This window comes from Littorina saxatilis, linkage group LG1 (assembly GCF_037325665.1).
Source record: "Littorina saxatilis isolate snail1 linkage group LG1, US_GU_Lsax_2.0, whole genome shotgun sequence".
Lineage (NCBI taxonomy): Eukaryota > Metazoa > Mollusca > Gastropoda > Littorinimorpha > Littorinidae > Littorina > Littorina saxatilis.
The window spans coordinates 62,812,110-62,833,611 of NC_090245.1; the positions used below are offsets into that span (position 1 = coordinate 62,812,110).

Below are 21,502 nucleotides of genomic sequence, written 5' to 3' on the forward strand. Positions count from 1 at the left end.
GTGCAGCAACAATCATGGTAAGGGATATACCATGCACAGGTTTCCTGACGATACCGAAACTCGGAGGCAGTGGATTAAGTTTGTGCAAACTTGCAGAGCAGATTTCGGTCCGAAGTTTGGGACGCCAAATCAGAATTCGAAAATATGCAGTTCGCATTTTAGCTCTGACTGCTATCCTGCGAAAGTGGCACTTGCAGCAAGCTTTGGAATGAACACGAGTTCCAGACTTGTTCCAAAGTCAGTGCCTACAGTGCAGAAGCCGTATTGTCTGCTACACTGGCGGCAACAGCGGCACTTTTGACAGTGACGAAGTACTAGTCAAGTACTGTCAACTCAGTATCCAGAGCCAGGTGCACTTTGACAGACGTGACCATGGCTTTGGGTGCGTATCGCTAGCGCTACGTGTCATTTGTGCTACGTGTCATTTGTCCAACGTGTCATTTGTGCTACGTGCCGCTGTCGCTACGTTGATTAGTGCTACAAATAATTTGTCTATGCCGGAGTCACTTTCATTCGTTCGTTATCAGTACGTGTCGACAGCACTACATCTTTTTTAGCACTACGTGTCATGTCTGTGTATGTGTGTGTGTCTGTTTCAGTGTGTGTGTGTGTGTGTGTGTGTGTGTGTCTATCTCTCTCTCTCTCTCTCTCTCTCTCTCTCTCTCTCTCTCTCTCTCTCTCTCTCTCTCTCTCTCTCTCTCTCTCTCTCTCTCTCTCTCTCTCTCTCTCTCTCTCTCTCTCTCTGTTATGTTATGTTAGTTTGTATGTATGTTTTTGTTTGTTTGTTTAGTCTGTTAATCGTTTGTTTGTTCGGTTGTTTGCTTTTTATTACTTCTTTGATTCATATTCTAACATTTTTTAAACGTATTATCATTAGATTAAACCCTCCCATGAGCGAGGGCTGGATGTAAAAAAGCACCTGTTTGCTTATGCCGATACCCTCGTTAATAAAGAATTTGTCTTTGTCTTGTCTTGTCTCTCTCTCTCTCTCTCTCTCTCTCTCTCTCTCTCTCTCTCTCTCTCTCTCTCTCTCTCTCTCTCTCTCTCTCTCTCTCTCTCTGAAGGAATATTTTGTTGTTCCTTTCACTTTGCCAGAGATTTGTAATTTTCGGAAGTCTCTGCATGATAATCAGTTGTTTCTTTCGGATTTTGACAGACAGACAGACAGACAGACAGACTCTCTCTCTCTCTCTCTCTCTCTCTCTCTCTCTCTCTCTCTCTCTTCATTACACACACACACACACATGCACAAACGTACACACGGTATCGTACACACAAACTCACACACAGAAAAACATCCGTGTATGTATATACGGTATCATGCGAGAGAGAGAGAGAGAGGGGGGAGGGGGAAAGAGCGAGCGAGAAAGAAAGAGCGAGAGAAGACAGAAAGACAGATGGAGAGAGAGAGGGGAAGGGGAGCGGGAGAGACAAGGAGAGAGCGATTTAAAAGAGGTACAGAGAAAGAGCGATTGAGAGGTGCAGAGAGAGAGAGAGAGAGAGAGAGAGAGAGAGAGAGAGAAAGAACTCAGAATGGTTTATTATACTAAGGCCACAGACTCATATACAAACCACGGGGGATTGGGGAAGAACAAAATCAGCAAACAAAATAAAAAACACACACCAACAACAACCATGAAATAAATACGTGGTGAAAAAAAGAGAGAATGAGAGAGAGAGACATAGACAGAGACAGAGAGACAAAGAGAGAGAGCCTGAGACAGACACACAGATCCGAAAGACAGCCATGCAGACAATATAATTATATACACTCACACACACACACACACACACACAAAGGGAAGTGTCTGCCGTTTGAACATGTAGTATAGTGCTATCGACACTCGTAGCGTTATTGACACGTAGCGCTACAGTACATTGGTTTTTCAAAAATAGTGATATCGACACGTAGTTCTATTGAGACGTAGTGATAATTCGGACTCTTCGTTCGCGTTCGCCATCACTGTTTATTCCCGGAAGACATGCACCAACTATGACGTCACTGGCAGGGGAGTGAAGCAGTATCAAAATTTTGTCGATTGCTTCCCTTCTCGCTGATTACAGGTGAGATTGAGCACTTTCTAAGGCCGACTACGGGCGATTGGAGAGGAAGAATTTGTTTTGTTTAATATATTTGGTATCCTGATGTGCAGGTCTTGCGATTCGGCGAATAAAAATTTTGCACTTTAGTAGGCCTTTAATGATAACACTCTGAATAAGCCACAACTGACCTTTACTGACAGTTTGCTTAGCACGAAGAGCAGCCAACACCTGCCCTGGTTCACAGCTGTCACAGGTGTCACTGCCCGGGTGAATGTGCAGCAGCATCGTGGTGCTTCCCACCTGTAGTGTATCACCATGAGTAACTGGAACTGCGGCACTTCTCTCTTTTGGCTGAACAAACACAGATTTTTTTTCAAAACTCTTGAGAAATTAATTCTCAGCATTGCAAAGAACTTACAGGGAAGATGCTTAAATCTTAACCTGAAGGTACCTTAAATAGCTGAGTAAAATTGATTTTGATAGATCACTGCCATTTGCATTACATGCACACACAAAATATTCTGTTTTGATGAACACTGTCTTGTGAATCTGATTTGGGGGATTTTTGCTGTCCCTGGTCCACCGAACAAAAATCATCTTCGGAAAAATCGAAGTGTTTTGTGGCATATATGATAAGGAAATTCCTCGACTTTGTAAAGCTACCTTTGACTGTAACCCAATCATCTACACAAAAGCGCACACCTATTTTCTTTGATGAGTACTATATATAGTCTTGTTTTCTGTATCTGCCCCAGATTTTCTTCTTATGTGCGTATCTGGACTCACTCTTTTCCATACCTCAGAGATGCGCAAACTGTTGATGAAAGTCCCATTCTGACTGCCCATGTCCTCCACAGTGTAGCAATTGTTGTCATAGTCATACATGATTTCTGCATGAATCTGCAATACAATATGTCCACATGTGACTGTGTGTGTGTGTGTGTGTGTGTGTGTGTGTGTGTGTGTGTGTGTGTGTGTGTGTGTGTGTGTGTGTGTGTGTGTGTGTGTGTGTGTGTGTGTGTGTGTGTGTGTGTGTGTGTGTGTGTGTGTGTGTGTGTGTGTGTGTGTGTGTGTGTGTGTGTGTGTGTGTGTGTGTGTGTGTGTGTGTGTGTGTGTGTGTGTGTGTGTGTGTGTGTGTGTGTGTGTGTGTGTGTGTGTGTGTGTGTGTGTGTGTGTGTGTGTGTGTGTGTGTGTGTGTGTGTGTGTGTGTGTGTGTGTGTGTGTGTGTGTGTGTGTGTGTGTGTGTGTGTGTGTGTGTGTGTGTGTGTGTGTGTGTGTGTGTGTGTGTGTGTGTGTGTGTGTGTGTGTGTGTGTGTGTGTGTGTGTGTGTGTGTGTGTGTGTGTGTGTGTGTGTGTGTGTGTGTGTGTGTGTGTGTGTGTGTGTGTGTGTGTGTGTGTGTGTGTGTGTGTGTGTGTGTGTGTGTGTGTGTGTGTGTGTGTGTGTGTGTGTGTGTGTGTGTGTGTGTGTGTGTGTGTGTGTGTGTGTGTGTGTGTGTGTGTGTGTGTGTGTGTGTGTGTGTGTGTGTGTGTGTGTGTGTGTGTGTGTGTGTGTGTGTGTGTGTGTGTGTGTGTGTGTGTGTGTGTGTGTGTGTGTGTGTGTGTGTGTGTGTGTGTGTGTGTGTGTGTGTGTGTGTGTGTGTGTGTGTGTGTGTGTGTGTGTGTGTGTGTGTGTGTGTGTGTGTGTGTGTGTGTGTGTGTGTGTGTGTGTGTGTGTGTGTGTGTGTGTGTGTGTGTGTGTGTGTGTGTGTGTGTGTGTGTGTGTGTGTGTGTGTGTGTGTGTGTGTGTGTGTGTGTGTGTGTGTGTGTGTGTGTGTGTGTGTGTGTGTGTGTGTGTGTGTGTGTGTGTGTGTGTGTGTGTGTGTGTGTGTGTGTGTGTGTGTGTGTGTGTGTGTGTGTGTGTGTGTGTGTGTGTGTGTGTGTGTGTGTGTGTGTGTGTGTGTGTGTGTGTGTGTGTGTGTGTGTGTGTGTGTGTGTGTGTGTGTGTGTGTGTGTGTGTGTGTGTGTGTGTGTGTGTGTGTGTGTATGTGAGTGATGCAGCCATCTGCTTGTAAGTATGCCTGGGTGCATGTCTATCACTCTATGTAAGAGATTGCATGACCAAGTTTGGATTTGACATGGCATTACACTGTTAAAATAAAGTATTGATGAATATTATTGGTTCAGACATTGAATGCTGGTTTCAGTGTTTAAGTCGCACTGACAAACTCTTTTTAGAACTACATGTATCCCACTGACATGAGTTTTCATACTGGTAATCAAAACAAAAAATAATAAGCTTGCTTTCTATACTGTCCGTCATTAAAAAAAAACCAGCAGTACATTTAAAAGCAGATCTTTGTGGTGAGGCCGTTTATTGTATAACCAGTTATATGACTGGAAAGGCCATTTATTACCCTACCATATTTAACAAACAGATTGATTTTACATAAGGCAGTGTCAACAGTGGTACCTAAAGTCCCCAAATCAAATTCCCAAAGCAAGGTTCCAGCGTTAAAACGATTCAAAGCCCGCCTTTTATGGCTTTTGAGTTTAATGACACCTACCCGTACGAAACGTTCTTATAAGAAATTGGACCCAATTTCATATAAGATTCTTGTAAGAGTCTTGTATGACAATTTCATATATGTGGCTTATAGGTATTTTAAATGCAAATGAGGTAAATTCTTATAAGAAACTTATATGAATCATATATGAACCTATAACCTGAGCTCATATAGGTCTCTTATATGAATCTTATATTCTCTTATAAGAAAGCTATAGGTCTCTTATATGAAATGTTCATATATATATATGAGACTTATAAGAATCTTATATGAAACCTACATCTCCCTTATAGGATTCTTATATGTCTCATATATGATATTTATATGTCTCATACTAGACACACGACCTTGACCTACATTTGTGTTTACAAGGGAAATAACACCTGCTTAACCCAATTTAACTGTCTTGACTTTGAATTATAATGAATCCAACTGCAAAATACCTTTTGGTTCAGTATATATACATATCTTTACTGAAGTTGTGTTTATTTTGAGGGCAAAAACAAACAGATCTCTAAATCACTGGTCACAAGAAGAGGAGTAAGACATGCATTGTCCTCTTCAAATCCAATACTTTGAAACTTGAAATTATGAACAAGAAACAACAAACAAGTTACAGCCACAAATAATTTTCTTGAATATGCACAGCTGTCACAGTTTCTTGTTGCTTGAACCAAAGTAGTGCTGGTAAACATGATTTGATCACCTGATGCAGAACCAGAACTGTAAAGTAAAACAAATAATGGAGGGAAATTCTGGATTTTGAATAAAAACACAAACCTGTCAGTGTCAAGCTGTTGGGTTGGTTGGGCTGCCAGCCACCCACAAACATCAGCATGACATAAACATTCTCTTCACATATTCATACATCAAGTCCAATTATTTCTGTGAGAACTTTGCATTTTAGTCCTGCTCTTTCACTGATTTTCTGCTAAACATCCTCACAGAGCTGCTGTCACAAAGATGGCCGTTCAGTCAGGGGGAGATAATGCTCAAGGCAAACCATCCACTTCCTGTTCATATATGAAACATATATGAAAGCCAGTATTGCCAGTAATTCAGCATTGTCCAATATTTTTTCTAAGTCCTGAATTCTCCTATGCAGAAACTAAGTGATGATTAATATGAGTCATATAAGATTCATATAAGAAACATATAAGAGAACTATAGGTTTCTGGAAGTGCAGGTTCTCATATATGATTCATATATGATTCTTATATGAATTGGGGTCTTTTTCATATAAGAGACTTATAAGAAACCTATTCCTACAACTGACATACATAGCTTTTTACTTGTCATATATGAAACTTATATGTTTCTTATAAGAAACTTATAGGTTTCTTATATGTCTCTTATATGTTCATATATGTTCATTTCGTACGGGTACACCTTTCAGCATGCCAGTACGTCATTGTTTAAGACAAGATAGGTGTACAAAACTGACTGTTTTGGATACATATTTGATTGTTCTTTCCACTAACATGCAAAACTTTTAGCATTTTAGCTTTTCTGATTTTGTGTCAAATTTAACACTAGAACCTTGCTTTTGGGAATTTGATTTTGGGGGGTGTCTGTGTTGTAGGTTCCACTGTATAGATATTACCTTATGTAACAATATCTCAAATTCATTGTTTATAAAGACCCCTTGTGCACACATGCACATGATAAACTGATGTCTAATGACAGCTAACTTTCCCCAGGGAGAAACAGACCTGAACTATCATGAACAAACTTCACAGGACTGAATGAAATGAGATATTTCCAAAGTCATGTGAATAATTTACCTTGCTAACATTGATATCCTGTATTTGAATGGCATGCCTGGGATCCTTGTCTCGGCCAATAGTGCCTCCTGGACAGGTAACCAGAAAAAAAGTGCCCACCTCCAACGTGCCAGATTCTTGAACGATCACACGAACACAGGGAGGATAGCTTGCTGATATCTCTGAGCAAAGAAAGAACAAATTTGAATACAAGCTACAAGAAAAAGAAAAGAAACTCTCAATATTAAACAATGTTGTGCATGGAAGACTGCTAACAAAGCAAGAAAAGTATGTGGTTTCCTACAAAGGAAAATATGACAATACGAAAAAGAGTAAACACTACAAGATATACAGCCAAAATAAGAAAGCATTACACTATTTTTTAATTAAGGCTGGAGTGTACCCCTTGTGAAATGTGAAAAAGGTATCACTTTTAGTCAAGTTTTGACTAAATTTTTTAACATAGATGGGAATTGAGATGAGGCTGGTGGTGGTGTGTATGTGTGTGTGTGGAGCAATTCAGAGAAAACTACTGGACAGATCTTCATGAAACTTTACATGAGAGTTCCTGAGAATGATATCCCCCCATTGTTGTTGTTTTTTAAATTTTGATAAATGTGTTTGATGACGTCCTATCCGGCTTTTTGTGAAAGTTGCGGACTGTCAAACCCTAATTTTTCTATTAAATTGATTGAAATTTTGGTCAAGCAACTCTCGACAAATTAAGTTCTTGCAGCAAACTATCATAAAAGTTAACAACTAACTAGAATATCATACACCAAATAGCTGAATACAGAGGACTTCCACTAAATCGCGGTCCACTAAATCGCAAATTCCGCTATATCGCGAAAAAAACAGGACCAACCTTGTAAAAAAAATTTTTTTTTAAATATATATATATATAAAACAACAATTTTTTGGTTGTGTGTGCCTGCTGTTCCAGTTTTGCTCTGTGAAGAAGCACGTTTTCTCTTGTGAACCTGTACAGCACGCTTCAAACTTCACACCCCATCGCACATCAGTCAAGTATGACAAACCTTAGGCAGCATGGCTTAGTGGTTGACCATCCTTTATTGTCTGCTGTGCAGTCAAGCATGCCGATTTACTACTAGTGTCTCTAATTGTGTCAGGTGTTTCTCTCTCCTCCTTTCTTTGCCTGTGTAGCAGAGACTGCATGTTGAGTGGACAGTGTACTAACCTTCTGGCAATCCCTCAGCCTTCACATTACACTGGCAAATATGCTGTGCAATATTTTGTTCTTGTTTTTGGACTGGGGTTGTCATTATGTCAATTGCAGAGGGTAAAAGTGAGTTTGTTTGCAACAGCAGAGGTGAGAAGTTGTTATTGTCTTTCTCATACAACACCAAGAAAAACTCGGACAGTATTCATCCAGTTCAAATTCTTGTTTTACATGTTAAAAGCGAGACATTAGACCGACTAAAAAATAAAAAAAAATTTTGCCACAGACAAAAGCATCACGAATCAGATATATCGCGATCACAAATCTTTGGACCCCAAAGACCGCGATATAGTGGAAGTCTACTGTACTTGCAAAACCAAATCAAACAGAAAAAGGATTTGTCGAAGTACCAGGTTCTGTAAAATCATGCCCTGCAAGACATGCATACAGCACAGGTTCTCCATCAAGTTCCATATTCTTCTCTGCTTCGTTTTCCTCATTTTCTGATGCCTGATCTGATAGCTCCCCTGACTCTGGGTCTGAAAATATTTCTGATTCCCCTGTTGCTAAACTGTCAGAAGAATCCACTCTCATGACTTCAAGCTCTTCTTTTACATCACAGTTTTCCTCAGCTCCCTCTTCAGAATCAGAATCTTCTGAAATGATTTTGCTGCTGTTATTTTTGAAGGCTCTCTCCACATCCTTCTTCTTGTGTTTTTTCTCTTTTGCTTTAGACGTGTGTTTTGATGATTTTGTTCTCCTTCTGGACACAAGATCTTTATGCTTCTGAAAAAACACCCAAATAAAAAAAAAAACTCAGTGGCAAGAGAAAAATACTTGGAACCAGAGAGAATTAAACAAACAAACATTAAAAACATGAATCACCTAAGGCATTGCTTCTGTAGTTTTGGATTTCAAGATTCTTCAAAGCAGCTGTTATTGTGTCCAGAGAATCTTCTCTGCCTTGGGGTATTTCCTGAGACAGAATGGTGTGAACATTCTTTATAATGTGTTCAACCTGATTAAACAGCATAGAAAGGAAACACAAAAAGATATTGCAAATTTACAACAGTGAAACCCCCTTTTTAAGACCCCCCCCCCCCCCCCCCCCCAATTTAAAACTCCCACCCTTTTAAAACCCTTTTTTCTCAGAACTTCTGTAAATATACCTCCATTTTAAAACTCCCTAAATTTTAAGACCTGATTTCTTAGATTTTGTTTTACTTTTAGGTCTTAAAAGGGGGTCATTATCTGGGGTACACTACATTGGGGTATGCACGTTAAAGATCCCACGATTGACAAAAGGGTCTTTCCTGGCAAAATTGTATAGGCGTAGATAAAAATGTCCACCAAAATACCCGTGTGACCTGGAATAATAGGTCGTGAAAGGTGGATGCAGCGCCTATAGGCTGTTGATCTACTGGCCGATGTGAATGCGTGATATATTGTGTAAAAAATTCCATCTCACACGGCATTAATAGGTAGACATGCGCCTTGAGTCGCCTTGTGTGGTGAGATACGTGCGCGATATAAATCCTCGTAAATAAAAATAATTATAGTAGGAGGGATTTCAATTGGATTTAAAAAAAAAACAAGCATTTCAATTAACAAAAAATAAACTGAAATGTGTCAGTTACTCATTACAGATTGTCTTGCCCATCTGTTGCCTGTTTTCGCTTATCATTTTGCTCCGCTCAAACAAGCATTGCAGACGACACATTCGAATGCAGCCAAGTTGCAAGTATACAATCAAAATATTCACTGTAACTGGATCCTTGTTTAAAAAGATACATTATCGGCGATCTAAAACAGTAAAAGACAATGTTGCTGCAATGTTGTTTTGGTCCAAAGAATTAAGTCTATAATTTTGTTTATGGATCTTCTCAGCCTACGTACTCAGACGATGGCTTCTAAAAAATTGAAAATCATGTCAGCTGGAGATTTTGATTCTTGTTCAAAATGGTATGAAGTGGTCAGAATGGTAAGTTTTAGATGTTTTTCAGTGCACTCAAATTTTAGTCTCAATTAAGTTGTTGCTGTCCACAAACACAGCAGTTTCTTCTTTGTCAGTTTATTATTTTCATATTCTCATGTTAAGGCCTGGACAAATCTGAGATAGTTTACCCTGAAATAATTAAGGTAACTTTAACATGCTTACCCCGGCTTTTGGTTTTTCTCTGTCTTTTTGTCTGTGACATTTTTTCTTGGCACTGCTGCGTTTTTCCTTTAGATCGTGTTGGCCACTGGTGCCAGTCTGCACACCATCAACATTCTGGCCATTGTGAATATCACCCCCTGACATCTGCTGGTCATACTGTCCAGATGCATAAGAGTGAAACTTGTAAGCCTGCTCTGTTTCATCATAGTAGAAGTATGACGTTGTGCTTGGATCATAGTACAAACTGCGTACCTGGAAAAAGAAAAAAAAGTACACCAGCTCAAATCAAAAACAAACAAGTCGTCTCAAGCAATGTCAAAGCATTAGGTCAATCTGTTAGCCTGAAAATAAAAGACCGACACTTGAAAAACCTGGGGTCAGTCTTTGTTGAGATTTCTTAAACCTGGTAAACCCATAAACTGTGACGAGTCAAGTTGGTCTCGGCGAAGCATGACATTGGAAGACCTAATTTCCATTAACCTCTTTTCTCTAATTCCGAGCCCATTTTCAGAGTAAACATAACATATCTATGTATTTTTGGATTCAGGAATTGATGAGGAATACCCCGATCTGCAATTCGTTAAGTTGGCAGTCACGGGTTTGAATCTCTTAGCTGACAAGCAGCCAAATTGAATACCACATTGAAAACACCGATTCTCATCCGATCACCAAACTGAAGCAACGTCACGCCCGGTTAGTACTTGGATGGGTGACTGCATGGGAACACCGGGTGCAGTTTTAGTGACAGGCGCAATGGCCTAGTGAATAAGACTCCGGCCTCCCTAACGGAAGGTCGTGGGTTCGAATCCCAACCGTGCCTGGTGGGTTAAAGGTGGAGATTTTTCCGATCACCTGAATGAATGAATTGAAAGGAAGATTACTTGTGGGAAATTTTCCATAGTTTTCAAGTTTATGGACCAGGATGTTACCACCACCCAGCCTCTCCTAACTGACCGCTTTCTTACTTTCCCTCGTTTGGTACCATGAGTGAAATGCACCCGCCCGCAACCACAACATCTTAATATTTTGCCTTTTGTTAATGAGCTTCACTCGGTATTAATAAAGCTCTGATACTGAGTAGCGTTTCCTTTCTGTTCTACTCTAGTGAATAAACCTATGGAATAGAGATGTTGATCTACTGATTCGGCTGAGAGTGTGAACCAATAACCTCTGATCACTAATATTATAACAAACAACAAGCATCATATTGGTACATGGTTGCAATCTAATATGTAATTCTCTGTGTGTGTGTGTGTGTGTGTGTGTGTGTGTGTGTGTGTACGTTCCTATCCATCAAACCCGGTTCACGGCTAGTTAACACTCAGTACAAACTGGGTTCATTTGAAAACTCGGTGCATGAATCAGGAACCCACTTTTTTTAAGCATGAGAAAGAGTTGCAAAGGTGCTCTTGTACCCTTAAAAATCATTTTGGGTACAGAGACCCATTTTGAGGATTTGGTGCTTTTCGCGTGTATGGACGTCACACTCGCCTCAGCCGAAAGCTTGGTTGGACTTTTAACACTTACACACGATCAAGGGACGTCACTCTGAATTCCCCGATTCTCTTCAACATGGCGGCTGTAGCCAGCAGTTAGCGGGATGGTCCTGTTAATTCGGTAAGTTGATTCTAGAGTTATCATTGATGACTTATTTATGTATACTGCCTCGATTTTAACTAAGGTAGAACATTAGCATGCGAACCAGGGACGAGTTGCTAATCGCTAACGCAGAAGCGCGTTAGACTTAGACTTGCTTTCCAAGGCGCTTTTGCCGGCTTCGCAGTTTTCTGCTTTGGACTGGAGTGGAGTTTGGTTTTGTGCATACATACATCATTATATGTCATGATGTAATGAGTGTGCGACACATACTTTCACTTTTAATTTTAAGTTGCGATGATTTAAAATCCCTCTCAGGCTTGTCCATCGGTCCAAATAGATTTGTAGACTGATTCTGTAAACATCACATGTGCGTTGTTTTTTTGTAAACGGTTTTCTGTCACAATCATGACAATGCAGACAAACACTTCTTCTTTTTCTCATTACTGAGGTGATATATACGGGGGCTAGCAATAGATGCATGTTGTCAAAAGCGTGGATGCATGGTTTTATCAAGCACGGTTTGCTTTGCAGGACCTGTTTCAAAGAGTCCCCATCACAAGAGGATTACTCATGCTGCAGGCTTCTCTTGGTAAGTGTACCTTTTCTACTGCTCAATTATTATTACTTTCTTTTTCATTAGATAAATGGTTCAGTAACCAAAATCCCAGTTATACATATGTATGATAATTGATAGTGTCTTTTTATCTTATCATTCAATCTAATATTGTGTCCTCGCAGAAGACACTTTTCTCCTAGTCCTAGCTTTCCTCATGCCACTTTGGTGTATAATCAAATGGGTACAACTACAGTACTAGCATGGCTAAGGGTAATTCAGTGATCTATAGACTCTCAACCTGTCCTCTGTGTTGGGTTAATTATAATTATCCTTAAACTTAAACGCTCAATGAAAGAGAAACATGATTTATTCTACGTGCCTACTGCCTTGGTTGAATGATTTAAGTGTTGGACTCGTGGTTCATGGCTGCAAGTTCAAAACCCGCTTGGTACGGAATGTGACAATCCATAATTATTTTAGGAGGAGAACCTCAGGAGGAGAAGAAGCGACAGGAGGCTGTGGAGAGACGTCAGGGCCTAGAAGCAGCCAAGACTCACGTTGTCGACAGGCCCATGTGTGGGCTGGCTCTGCCGACGACTCTGGTCAGTGGTCAGTTTAATCGTTATGGTGTATGGTCAGTGGTCAGTTTAATCACTGTGCTGTATAGCCAGAAGTCCGTTTAATCGTTGTGGTGTCTGGTCAGTAGTCAGTTTAATCATTGTGCTGTCTGGTCAGTTGTCAGTTAATCATTGTGATGTCTTGTCAGGAGTTAGTTTAGTCACTCACTGTGGTGTCTTGTCAGTAGTCAGTTTAATCATTGTGCTGTCTTGTCAGTAGTCAGTTTAATCACTGTGGTGTCTTATCAGTAGTCAGTTTAATCATTGTGGTGTCTTGTCAGTAGTCAGTTTAATCATTGTGCTGTCTGGTCAGTTGTCAGTTAATCATTGTGATGTCTTGTCAGGAGTTAGTTTAGTCACTCACTGTGGTGTCTTGTCAGTAGTCAGTTTAATCATTGTGCTGTCTTGTCAGTAGTCAGTTTAATCACTGTGGTGTCTTATCAGTAGTCAGTTTAATCACTGTGGTGTCTTGTCAGTTGTCAGTTTAATCATTCATTGTGCTGTCTTGTCAGTAGTCAGTTTAATCACTGTGGTGTCTTTGTCATTAGTCAGTTTAATCATTGTGCTGTCTGTTCAGTAGTCAGTTTAATCACTTTGCTGTATGGTCAGTAGTCAGTTTAATCACTTTGCTGTATGGTCAGTAGTCAGTTTAATCACTTTGCTGTATGGTCAGTAGTCAGTTTAATCACTGTGGTGTCTTGTCAGTAGTCAGTTTAATCACTGTGCTGGCTGTTCAGTAGTCAGTTTAATCACTTTGCTCTATGGTCAGTAGTCAGTTTAATCATTGTGCTGTCTGTTCAGTAGTCAGTTTAATCACTTTGCTGTATGGTCAGTAGTCAGTTTAATCACTCTGGTGTCTTGTCAGTAGTCAGTTTAATCATTGTGCTGTCTTGTCAGTGGTCAGTTTAATCACTGTGCTGTCTGGTCAGTAGTCAGTTTAATCACTGTGGTGTCTTGTCAGTAGTCATTTTAATCATTCATTGTGCTGTCTTGTCAGTAGTCAGTTTAATCACTGTGGTGCCTTGTCATTAGTCAGTTTAATCATTGTGCTGTCTGTTCAGTAGTCAGTTTAATCACTTTGCTGTATGGTCAGTAGTCAGTTTAATCACTGTGCTGTATGGTCAGTAGTCAGTTTAATCACTTTGCTGTATGGTCAGTAGTCAGTTTAATCATTGTGCTGTCTGTTCAGTAGTCAGTTTAATCACTTTGCTGTATGGTCAGTAGTCAGTTTAATCGCTGTGCTGTCTGGTCAGTAGTCAGTTTAATCACTTTGCTGTATGGTCAGTAGTCAGTTTAATCACTGTGCTGTCTTGTCAGTAGTCAGTTTAATCGCTGTGCTGTCTGGTCAGTAGTCAGTTTAATCACTGTGCTGTCTGGTCAGTAGTCAGTTTAATTGTTGTGCTGTCTGGTCAGTAGTCAGTTTAATTGTTGTGCTGTCTGGTCAGTAGTCAGTTTAAACATTGTGCTGTCTGGTCAGTAGTCAGTTTAATCATTGTGCTGTCTGGTCAGTAGTCAGCTTTGCTTCACATTGCTTCCTGAGTCCTGTATTGTGTTGCCATGGTCATAACCATCACATTGCTTCCTGAGTCCTGTATTGTGTTGCCATGGTCATGACCATCACATTGCTTCCTGTGTACTGTATTGTGTTGCCATGGTCATGACCATCACATTGCTTCCTGTGTCCTGTATTGTGTTGCCATAGTCATGACCATCACATTGCTTCCTGTGTCCTGTATTGTGTTGCCATGGTCATGACCATCACATTGCTTCCTGTGTCCTGTATTGTGTTGCCATAGTCATGACCATCACATTGCTTCCTGTGTCCTGTATTGTGTTGCCATGGTCATGACCATCACATTGCTTCCTGTGTCCTGTATTGTGTTGCCATAGTCATGACCATCACATTGCTTCCTGTGTCCTGTATTGTGTTGCCATGGTCATGACCATCACATTGCTTCTTGTGTCCTGTATTGTGTTGCCATGGTCATGACCATCACATTGCTTCCTGTGTCCAGGAGGAGAAGAAGCGACTGGAGGCGGCGGAGAGACGTCAGGGCCTGGAAGCAGCCAAGACTCACGTCGTCGACAGTCCCATGTGTGGGCTGGCTCTGCCGACCGCTCTGGTCAGTAGTCAGTTTAATCACTGTGCTATATGGCCAGTAGTCAGTTTAATCGTTGTGGTGTCTGGTCAGTAGTCAGTTTAATCGTTGTGGTGTCTGGTCAGTAGTCAGTTTAATCGTTGTGGTGTCTGGTCAGTAGTCAGTTTAATCGTTGTGAAGTCTGGTCAGTATAATCGCTGTGCTGTCTGGTCAGTAGTCAGTTAATCATTGTGATGTCTTGTCAGGAGTTAGTTTAGTCACTCACTGTGGTGTCTTGTCAGTAGTCAGTTTAATCATTGTGCTGTCTGGTCAGTAGTCAGTTTAATCATTGTGCTGTCTGGTCAGTAGTCAGTTTAATCACCGTGCTGTCTGGTCAGTAGTCAGTTTAATCATTGTGCTGTCTTGTCAGTAGTCAGTTTAATCATTGTGCTGTATGGTCAGTAGTCAGTTTAATCACTGTGCTGTCTGGTCAGTAGTCAGTTTAATCACAGTGCTGTCTTGTCAGTAGTGAGTTTAATCACTTTGCTGTATGGTCAGTAGTCAGTTTAATCACTGTGCTGTCTTGTCAGTAGTCAGTTTAATCACTGTGCTGTCTGGTCAGTAGTCAGTTTAATCACAGTGCTGTCTTGTCAGTAGTCAGTTTAATCACTTTACTGTATGGTCAGTAGTCAGTTTAATCGCTGTGCTGTCTGGTCAGTAGTCTGTTTAATCACTGTGCTGTCTGGTCAGTGGTCAGTTTAATCATTGTGCTGTCTGGTCAGTAGTCTGTCTGGTCAGTGGTCAGTTTAATCGTTGTGCTGTCTGGTCAGTAGTCTGTTTAATCACTGTGCTGTCTGGTCAGTGGTCAGTTTAATCGCTGTGCTGTCTGGTCAGTAGTCTGTTTAATCACTGTGCTGTCTGGTCAGTGGTCAGTTTAATCGTTGTGCTGTCTGGTCAGTAGTCTGTTTAATCACTGTGCTGTCTGGTCAGTAGTCAGTTTAATCGCTGTGCTGTCTGGTCAGTAGTCAGTTTAATCATTGTGCTGTCTTGTCAGTAGTCAGTTTAATCATTGTGCTGTCTGGTCAGTAGTCAGTTTAATCGCTGTGCTGTCTGGTCAGTAGTCAGCTTTGCTTCACATTGCTTCATGTGTCCTGTATTGTGTTGCCATGGTCATAACCATCACATTGCTTCCTGAGTCCTGTATTGTGTTGCCATGGTCATGACCATCACATTGCTTCCTGTGTACTGTATTCTGTTGCCAAGGTCATAACCATCACATTGCTTCCTGTGTCCTGTATTGTGTTGCCATGGTCATGACCATCACATTGCTTCCTGTGTCCAGTATTGTGTTGCCATAGTCATGACCATCACATTGCTTCCTGTGTCCAGGAGGAGAAGAAGCGACAGGAGGCGGCGGAGAGACGTCAGGGCCTGGAAGCAGCCAGGACTCACGTCGTGGACAGTCCCAGGTGTGGGCTGGCTCTGCAGACCGCTCTGGTCAGTAGTCAGTTTAATCACTGTGCTGTCTTGTCAGTAGTCAGTTTAATCACTGTGCTGTCTTGTCAGTAGTCAGTTTAATCACTGTGCTGTCTTGTCAGTAGTCAGTTTAATCACTGTGCTGGCTTGTCAGTAGTCAGTTTAATCACTGTGATGTCTTGTCAGTAGTCAGTTTAATCACTGTGCTGTCTTGTCAGTAGTCAGTTTAATCACTGTGGTGTCTTGTCAGTAGTCAGTTTAATTACTGTGCTGGCTTGTCAGTAGTCAGTTTAATCGTTGTGTTGTCTGGTGAGTAGTCAGTTTAATCCTTGTGCTGTCTGGTCAGTAGTCAGTTTAATCACTGTGGTGTCTTGTCACTAGTCAATTTAATCACTGTGCTGTCTGGTCAGTAGTCAGTTTAATCATTGTGCTGTCTTGTCAGTAGTCAGTTTAATCATTGTGCTGAATGGTTAAATTAGTCAGTTGAATCACCGTGCTGTCTTGTCAGTAGTCAGTTTAATCATTGTGCTGTCTGGTCAGTAGTCAGTTTAATCGCTGTGCTGTCTGGTCAGTAGTCAGTTTAATCATTGTGCTGTCTGGTCAGTAGTCAGTTTAATCATTGTGCTGTCTGGTCAGTAGTCAGTTTAATCATTGTGCTGTATGGTCAGTAGTCAGTTTAATCATTGTGCTGTCTGGTCAGTAGTCAGTTTAATCATTGTGCTGTATGGTCAGTAGTCAGTTTAATCATTGTGCTGTCTGGTCAGTAGTCAGTTTAATCGCTGTGCTGTCTGGTCAGTAGTCAGCTTTGCTTCACATTGCTTCCTGTGTCCTGTATTGTGTTGCCATGGTCATGACCATCACATTGCTTCCTGTGTCCTGTATTGTGTTGCCATGGTCATGACCATCACATTGCTTCCTGTGTCCTGTATTGTGTTGCCATGGTCATAACCATCACATTGCTTCCTGTGTCCTGTATTGTGTTGCCATGGTCATGACCATCACATTGCTTCCTGTGTCCTGTATTGTGTTGCCAAGGTCATAACTATCACATTGCTTCCTGTGTCCTGTATTGTGTTGCCATGGTCATGACCATCACATTGCTTCCTGTGTCCTGTATTGTGTTGCCATGGTCATGACCATCACATTGCTTCCTGTGTCCTGTATTGTGTTGCCATGGTCATGACCATCACATTGCTTCCTGTGTCCTGTATTGTGTTGCCATGGTCATGACCATCACATTGCTTCCTGTGTCCAGTATTGTGTTGCCATGGTCATGACCATCACATTGCTTCCTGTGTCCAGGAGGAGAAGAAGCGACAGGAGGCGGCGGAGAGACGTCAGGGCCTGGAAGCAGCCAAGACTCACGTCGTAGACAGTCCCATGTGTGGGCTGGCTCTGCCGACCGCTCTGGTCAGTAGTCAGTTTAATCGTTGTGCTGTCTGGTCAGTATAGTCAGTTTAATCACTGTGCTGTCTGGTCAGTAGTCAGTTTAATCATTGTGCTGTCTTGTCAGTAGTCAGTTTAATCATTGTGCTGTCTGGTCAGTAGTCAGTTTAATCACTGTGCTGTTTGGTCAGCAGTCAGTTTAATCACTGTGCTGTCTGATCAGTAGTTAGTTTAATCGTTGTGCTGTCTGGTCAGCATAGTCATTTTAATCGCTGTGCTGTCTGGTCAGTAGTCAGTTTAATCACTGTGCTGTTTGGTCAGCAGTCAGTTTAATCACTGTGCTGTCTGATCAGTAGTTAGTTTAATCGTTGTGCTGTCTGGTCAGCATAGTCATTTTAATCGCTGTGCTGTCTGGTCAGTAGTCAGTTTATTCGCTGTGGTGTTTGGTCTGTAGTCAGTTTGGTCATTGTGCTGTCTGGTCAGTAGGCAGTTTAGTCATTGTGCTGTCTAGTCAGTAGTCAGTTTAATGGTTGTGCTGTCTGGTCAGTAGTCAGTTTAATCATTGTGATGTTTTGTCGGTAGTCAGTTTAATCATTGTGCTATATGGTCAGTAGTCAGTTTAATCATTCTGCTGTCTGGTCAGTAGTCAGTTTAATCATTGTGCTGTCTTGTCAGTAGTCAGTTTAATCACTGTGGTGTCTGGTCAGTAGTCAGTTTAATCATGTGGTTTGATGTTCTACCGTTTCTTGCTTTTATATCCGTGGCCCCTACAAAGATTTCCTTGTTACTTAAAAGGACAGTAACATCTTGAATGTTGTGGCACCTTGCAGAGTCGGAAGAACCATCTGAAGAAGTGTGCGTCCAACCTGGATGTGGAGACCGACCAGCTGCTGTCTGCTGTAAAAAGACAGGAGGAGAAACATAGTACTGATCCCCCCGCCGACCTAGCTCGAATGGTCATGGATCAAAGCCCCACCACCACGTCAAGGTAGGTACGGGAGGATGTTGGAAGATGTTCATTTCCATTCTAGAGGTCTGTACATAGGATTCACAACTCTTGTATTGGTGGATATGTAGGTTTTCACATCCCTTCAATATATAGGCATATAAGTGGGTATTTCTCCTCTGTGGACCGGTGGGTTGGTAGATATTCACATCCAAAGATAGGTGAGTAGGTAGACACTCACTCCAGACAGCATGGTAATCCGGCTAAGAAGATGAGTCGTTTGTTAGATGGGTAGGTAATTAGCTCAACCCGGAAGGGTGGGTAGGTAAGAATGCACATCCAGAGATACAGTAGTTGGGGAGGATGATAAGTATTCATTCATCCTGTAGAGGTGGAGAGGTAGGGATTTAATCTCCTTTTATACCAGATAGATACCCACTCTCCTTTTGTTTTGGTAACATTTTTCAGTGAATGTAAACAAGTTGCTGTAGGCTGTATTTTTAGAAATCTCGGCTAAAAGTGTTCTTGCAGGAATGCTTATGACCGGGTGTGTGGTAAACATAAAATGTTACAATAATGTTGACTGGTAAGCAGTGTTTGAACAGCTGAAATGAAGACAGTGAGATTGTGGCACACTGTTTTCAACCCCTTTGTTTTTAAGTGATTATTTTTGAAGTTTGTCAGCTATTTTTACAGCGAAAACACGGCATTTCTGCGTTGTACTATTTTTTATTTGACGCAATCAGAATTACTGGACATATAGTAATTTTTCACCAAAATTAATAAACAAAATTATATTTTCACTATGTAACTATAATAACATGCTGACCTATCTTAAACTTCTTTTTTCTAATGTAAATCTTGACATATTCAAGTACATTTTGTTTTTTAGGGTGTGAGTCTACTTTTGATGCTCACATTGTGGCACTGAATCATACCTATCGTGTTGACTTTTGGCACAACATCAGCATACCGGTAGTTTTACAGACACAACACAGCGGAGCTGAGCTAGTAGAGTGAGCAATGTCTTTTTCCCTTCTGTTTTCAGAATGACACGATTGAAGAATCCTGAATCAGATGACCTGGCTGATGAAGAGGACAATGAAACAATGTCCATGGTGGAGTCTTCTTCATCGGAGTGGCTGCCAAGTGACCCTGATACACATGACAGTGATTGTTATGTCAGTGATTCTGAAAGCATACGGGTTAGTGAATCAGAAGAATCAGTTACTGATGAAATAATGTATCCTATGCTTAGTGACTGCGTACACAAAGATAGTGAGCCAAAATCAAATCCACAGCCTGATGCACTGACAACCAACAGCATGATGGACCGACTTCTGTCACGTGTCCACAGCCTGATGAACCGACTTCTGTGGCGTGTGCACAGCCTGATGGACCGACTTCTGTGACGTGTCCACAACCTGATGAACCGACTTCTGTTGCGTATCCACAGCCTGATTCAGAGTGTACTACGGGCGGGTTGAAAAGACACTGTTGCATGTTTTGCCAGAAGTTGAATACAAAAATGTCAACGCACCTCACGCGTTGTCATGCTCTAGAACCAGAGGTTTCGGCAATACTGAAAATGGGAAATGGGCATCCAGATCGGAGAAAAGCCTTTATTAAGTTACAGGATGAAGGTGATTATCATTATAACTGCAAAGTTCTCGGGGATAAAGAAGGACCACCCCCGCGGGTTAGGGGGAAGAATTTACTCGATGCTCCCCAGCATGTCATAAGAGGCGACTAACGGATTCTGTTTCTCCTTTTACCTTTGTTAAGTGTTTCTTGTATAGAATATAGTCAATTTTTGTAAAGATTTTAGTCAAGCAGTATGTAAGAAATGTTAAGTCCTTTGTACTGGAAACTTGCATTCTCCCAGTAAGGTAATATATTGTACTACGTTGCAAGCCCCTGGAGCAAATTTTGTATTAGTGCTTTTGTGAACAAGAAACAATTGACAAGTGGCTCTATCCCATCTCCACCCTTTCTCCGTCGCGATATAACCTTCGTGGTTGAAAACGACGTTAAACACCAAATAAAGAAAGAAAGAAGGACCGCTGATTCCGAAATACAGAAAGAGCATAGAACCTACAACACAACCAGACTATAGGGCATGTCCTCACTGCAAAGCTATTTATCGCAGACAGCTCTTGTCCAAACTTGAACCAATCTGCCCACACAGATCTTGTGATTCAAAACGCTTGAAGAAAGGACAGTGTGCCATCATTGGCAGGCTATTGCTTCCCCTGCCTCCTGATGTCAGTTCATCATTTTTCGCAAATGTTTTGTCCAAACTTAAGAAAGATGACATTGGGCGTATTGTCATGGCAGATTCATTGATTGTGAGATATGGCAAGAGACTATATTCCAGAAGAGATTGTGAAGAGCACACATATGGTCAGATCAATGGCCGTTTGAGAGAGCTCGGGAGGCTTTGTCTACTGCTAAGGAAGAACACATCAATGCAAGTTGCAAACTTAACTCAGGCCATTGACCCAGCCAATTTTGACGCAGTGTTGAAGTCAGTTCGAGAGCTTGGTGAATTCGATCAAACAGCAAACATGTATAGCAAAGGTGCTCTTGTAATGAAAATTGGGTACAGCTTGAAAAAGTGTGCACAAATCATGAAAGCAGAGGCAATTAAGATCAATGATAATGACACCCAAAACAAGTGTGAGCGGTTTGAGGCTTTGTACTCCAGTGATTGGCAGACTTGACTGAAACTAAAAAGAAACTTGTCAACATCTTTCACACCCAGTAAGGTCATATATTGTACTACGTTGCAAGCCCCTGGAGCAATTTTTTGATTAGTGCTTTTGTGAACAAGAAACAAACGCTGGCAAGCGAAGAGACGCCAGCCACACCCGAGGGAAGAGAACGAAGCTCCGCTCTCGTCGAAGTAATCTCGGCCGCTAAAGTAGACACCTGCGAACTAAGAGATAACAACAAAGCAGCAACATCAGCGGATGCCAACCCCGGCACCACAGGGGGAGAATCCCCCTTAGCAGGTTTATTCACGTGAGCGGTCTTGTCAACCGGCTTAGCCGACAAAATGGCCGCTGTCTTGTCTACCGGCTTAGCGGGCAAATCAACAAACACATCAAAAGATTTTTTGCAAGAGTATCTTCACCAGAAACGGATTGTTTAGTCT

At 41.5% G+C, this 21,502-nt stretch overlaps 2 protein-coding genes across 3 annotated transcripts in view; one reads left to right on the forward strand and one right to left on the reverse strand.

Moving 5' to 3' along the window:
• Positions 1 to 21,502, reverse strand: part of LOC138975910 (angiogenic factor with G patch and FHA domains 1-like) — a 61,545-nt gene that overhangs the window by 21,578 nt on the left and 18,465 nt on the right. The window contains exons 5-9 of one of the 2 annotated variants that reach the window (XM_070348678.1): positions 9,688 to 9,939; positions 7,940 to 8,315; positions 6,371 to 6,531; positions 2,842 to 2,943; positions 2,232 to 2,394 (exon numbers count right to left, since the gene is read on the reverse strand). In XM_070348678.1, the coding sequence (XP_070204779.1) occupies positions 2,232 to 2,394; positions 2,842 to 2,943; positions 6,371 to 6,531; positions 7,940 to 8,315; positions 9,688 to 9,939 (1,054 nt within the window). Of the gene's footprint in view, positions 1 to 2,231; positions 2,395 to 2,841; positions 2,944 to 6,370; positions 6,532 to 7,939; positions 8,316 to 8,414; positions 8,506 to 9,687; positions 9,940 to 21,502 lie in introns of both variants that reach the window. The other variant, XM_070348684.1, reaches the window with a different exon arrangement.
• Positions 10,951 to 21,176, forward strand: LOC138975926 (uncharacterized). The gene is made up of 8 exons (XM_070348694.1): positions 10,951 to 11,304; positions 11,818 to 11,875; positions 12,323 to 12,444; positions 14,475 to 14,582; positions 15,927 to 16,034; positions 17,316 to 17,423; positions 18,230 to 18,387; positions 19,394 to 21,176. Exons 2-8 carry the CDS (start codon positions 11,857 to 11,859, stop codon positions 19,755 to 19,757), a joined length of 987 nt encoding a protein of 328 aa, XP_070204795.1. The 5' UTR covers positions 10,951 to 11,304; positions 11,818 to 11,856; the 3' UTR covers positions 19,758 to 21,176.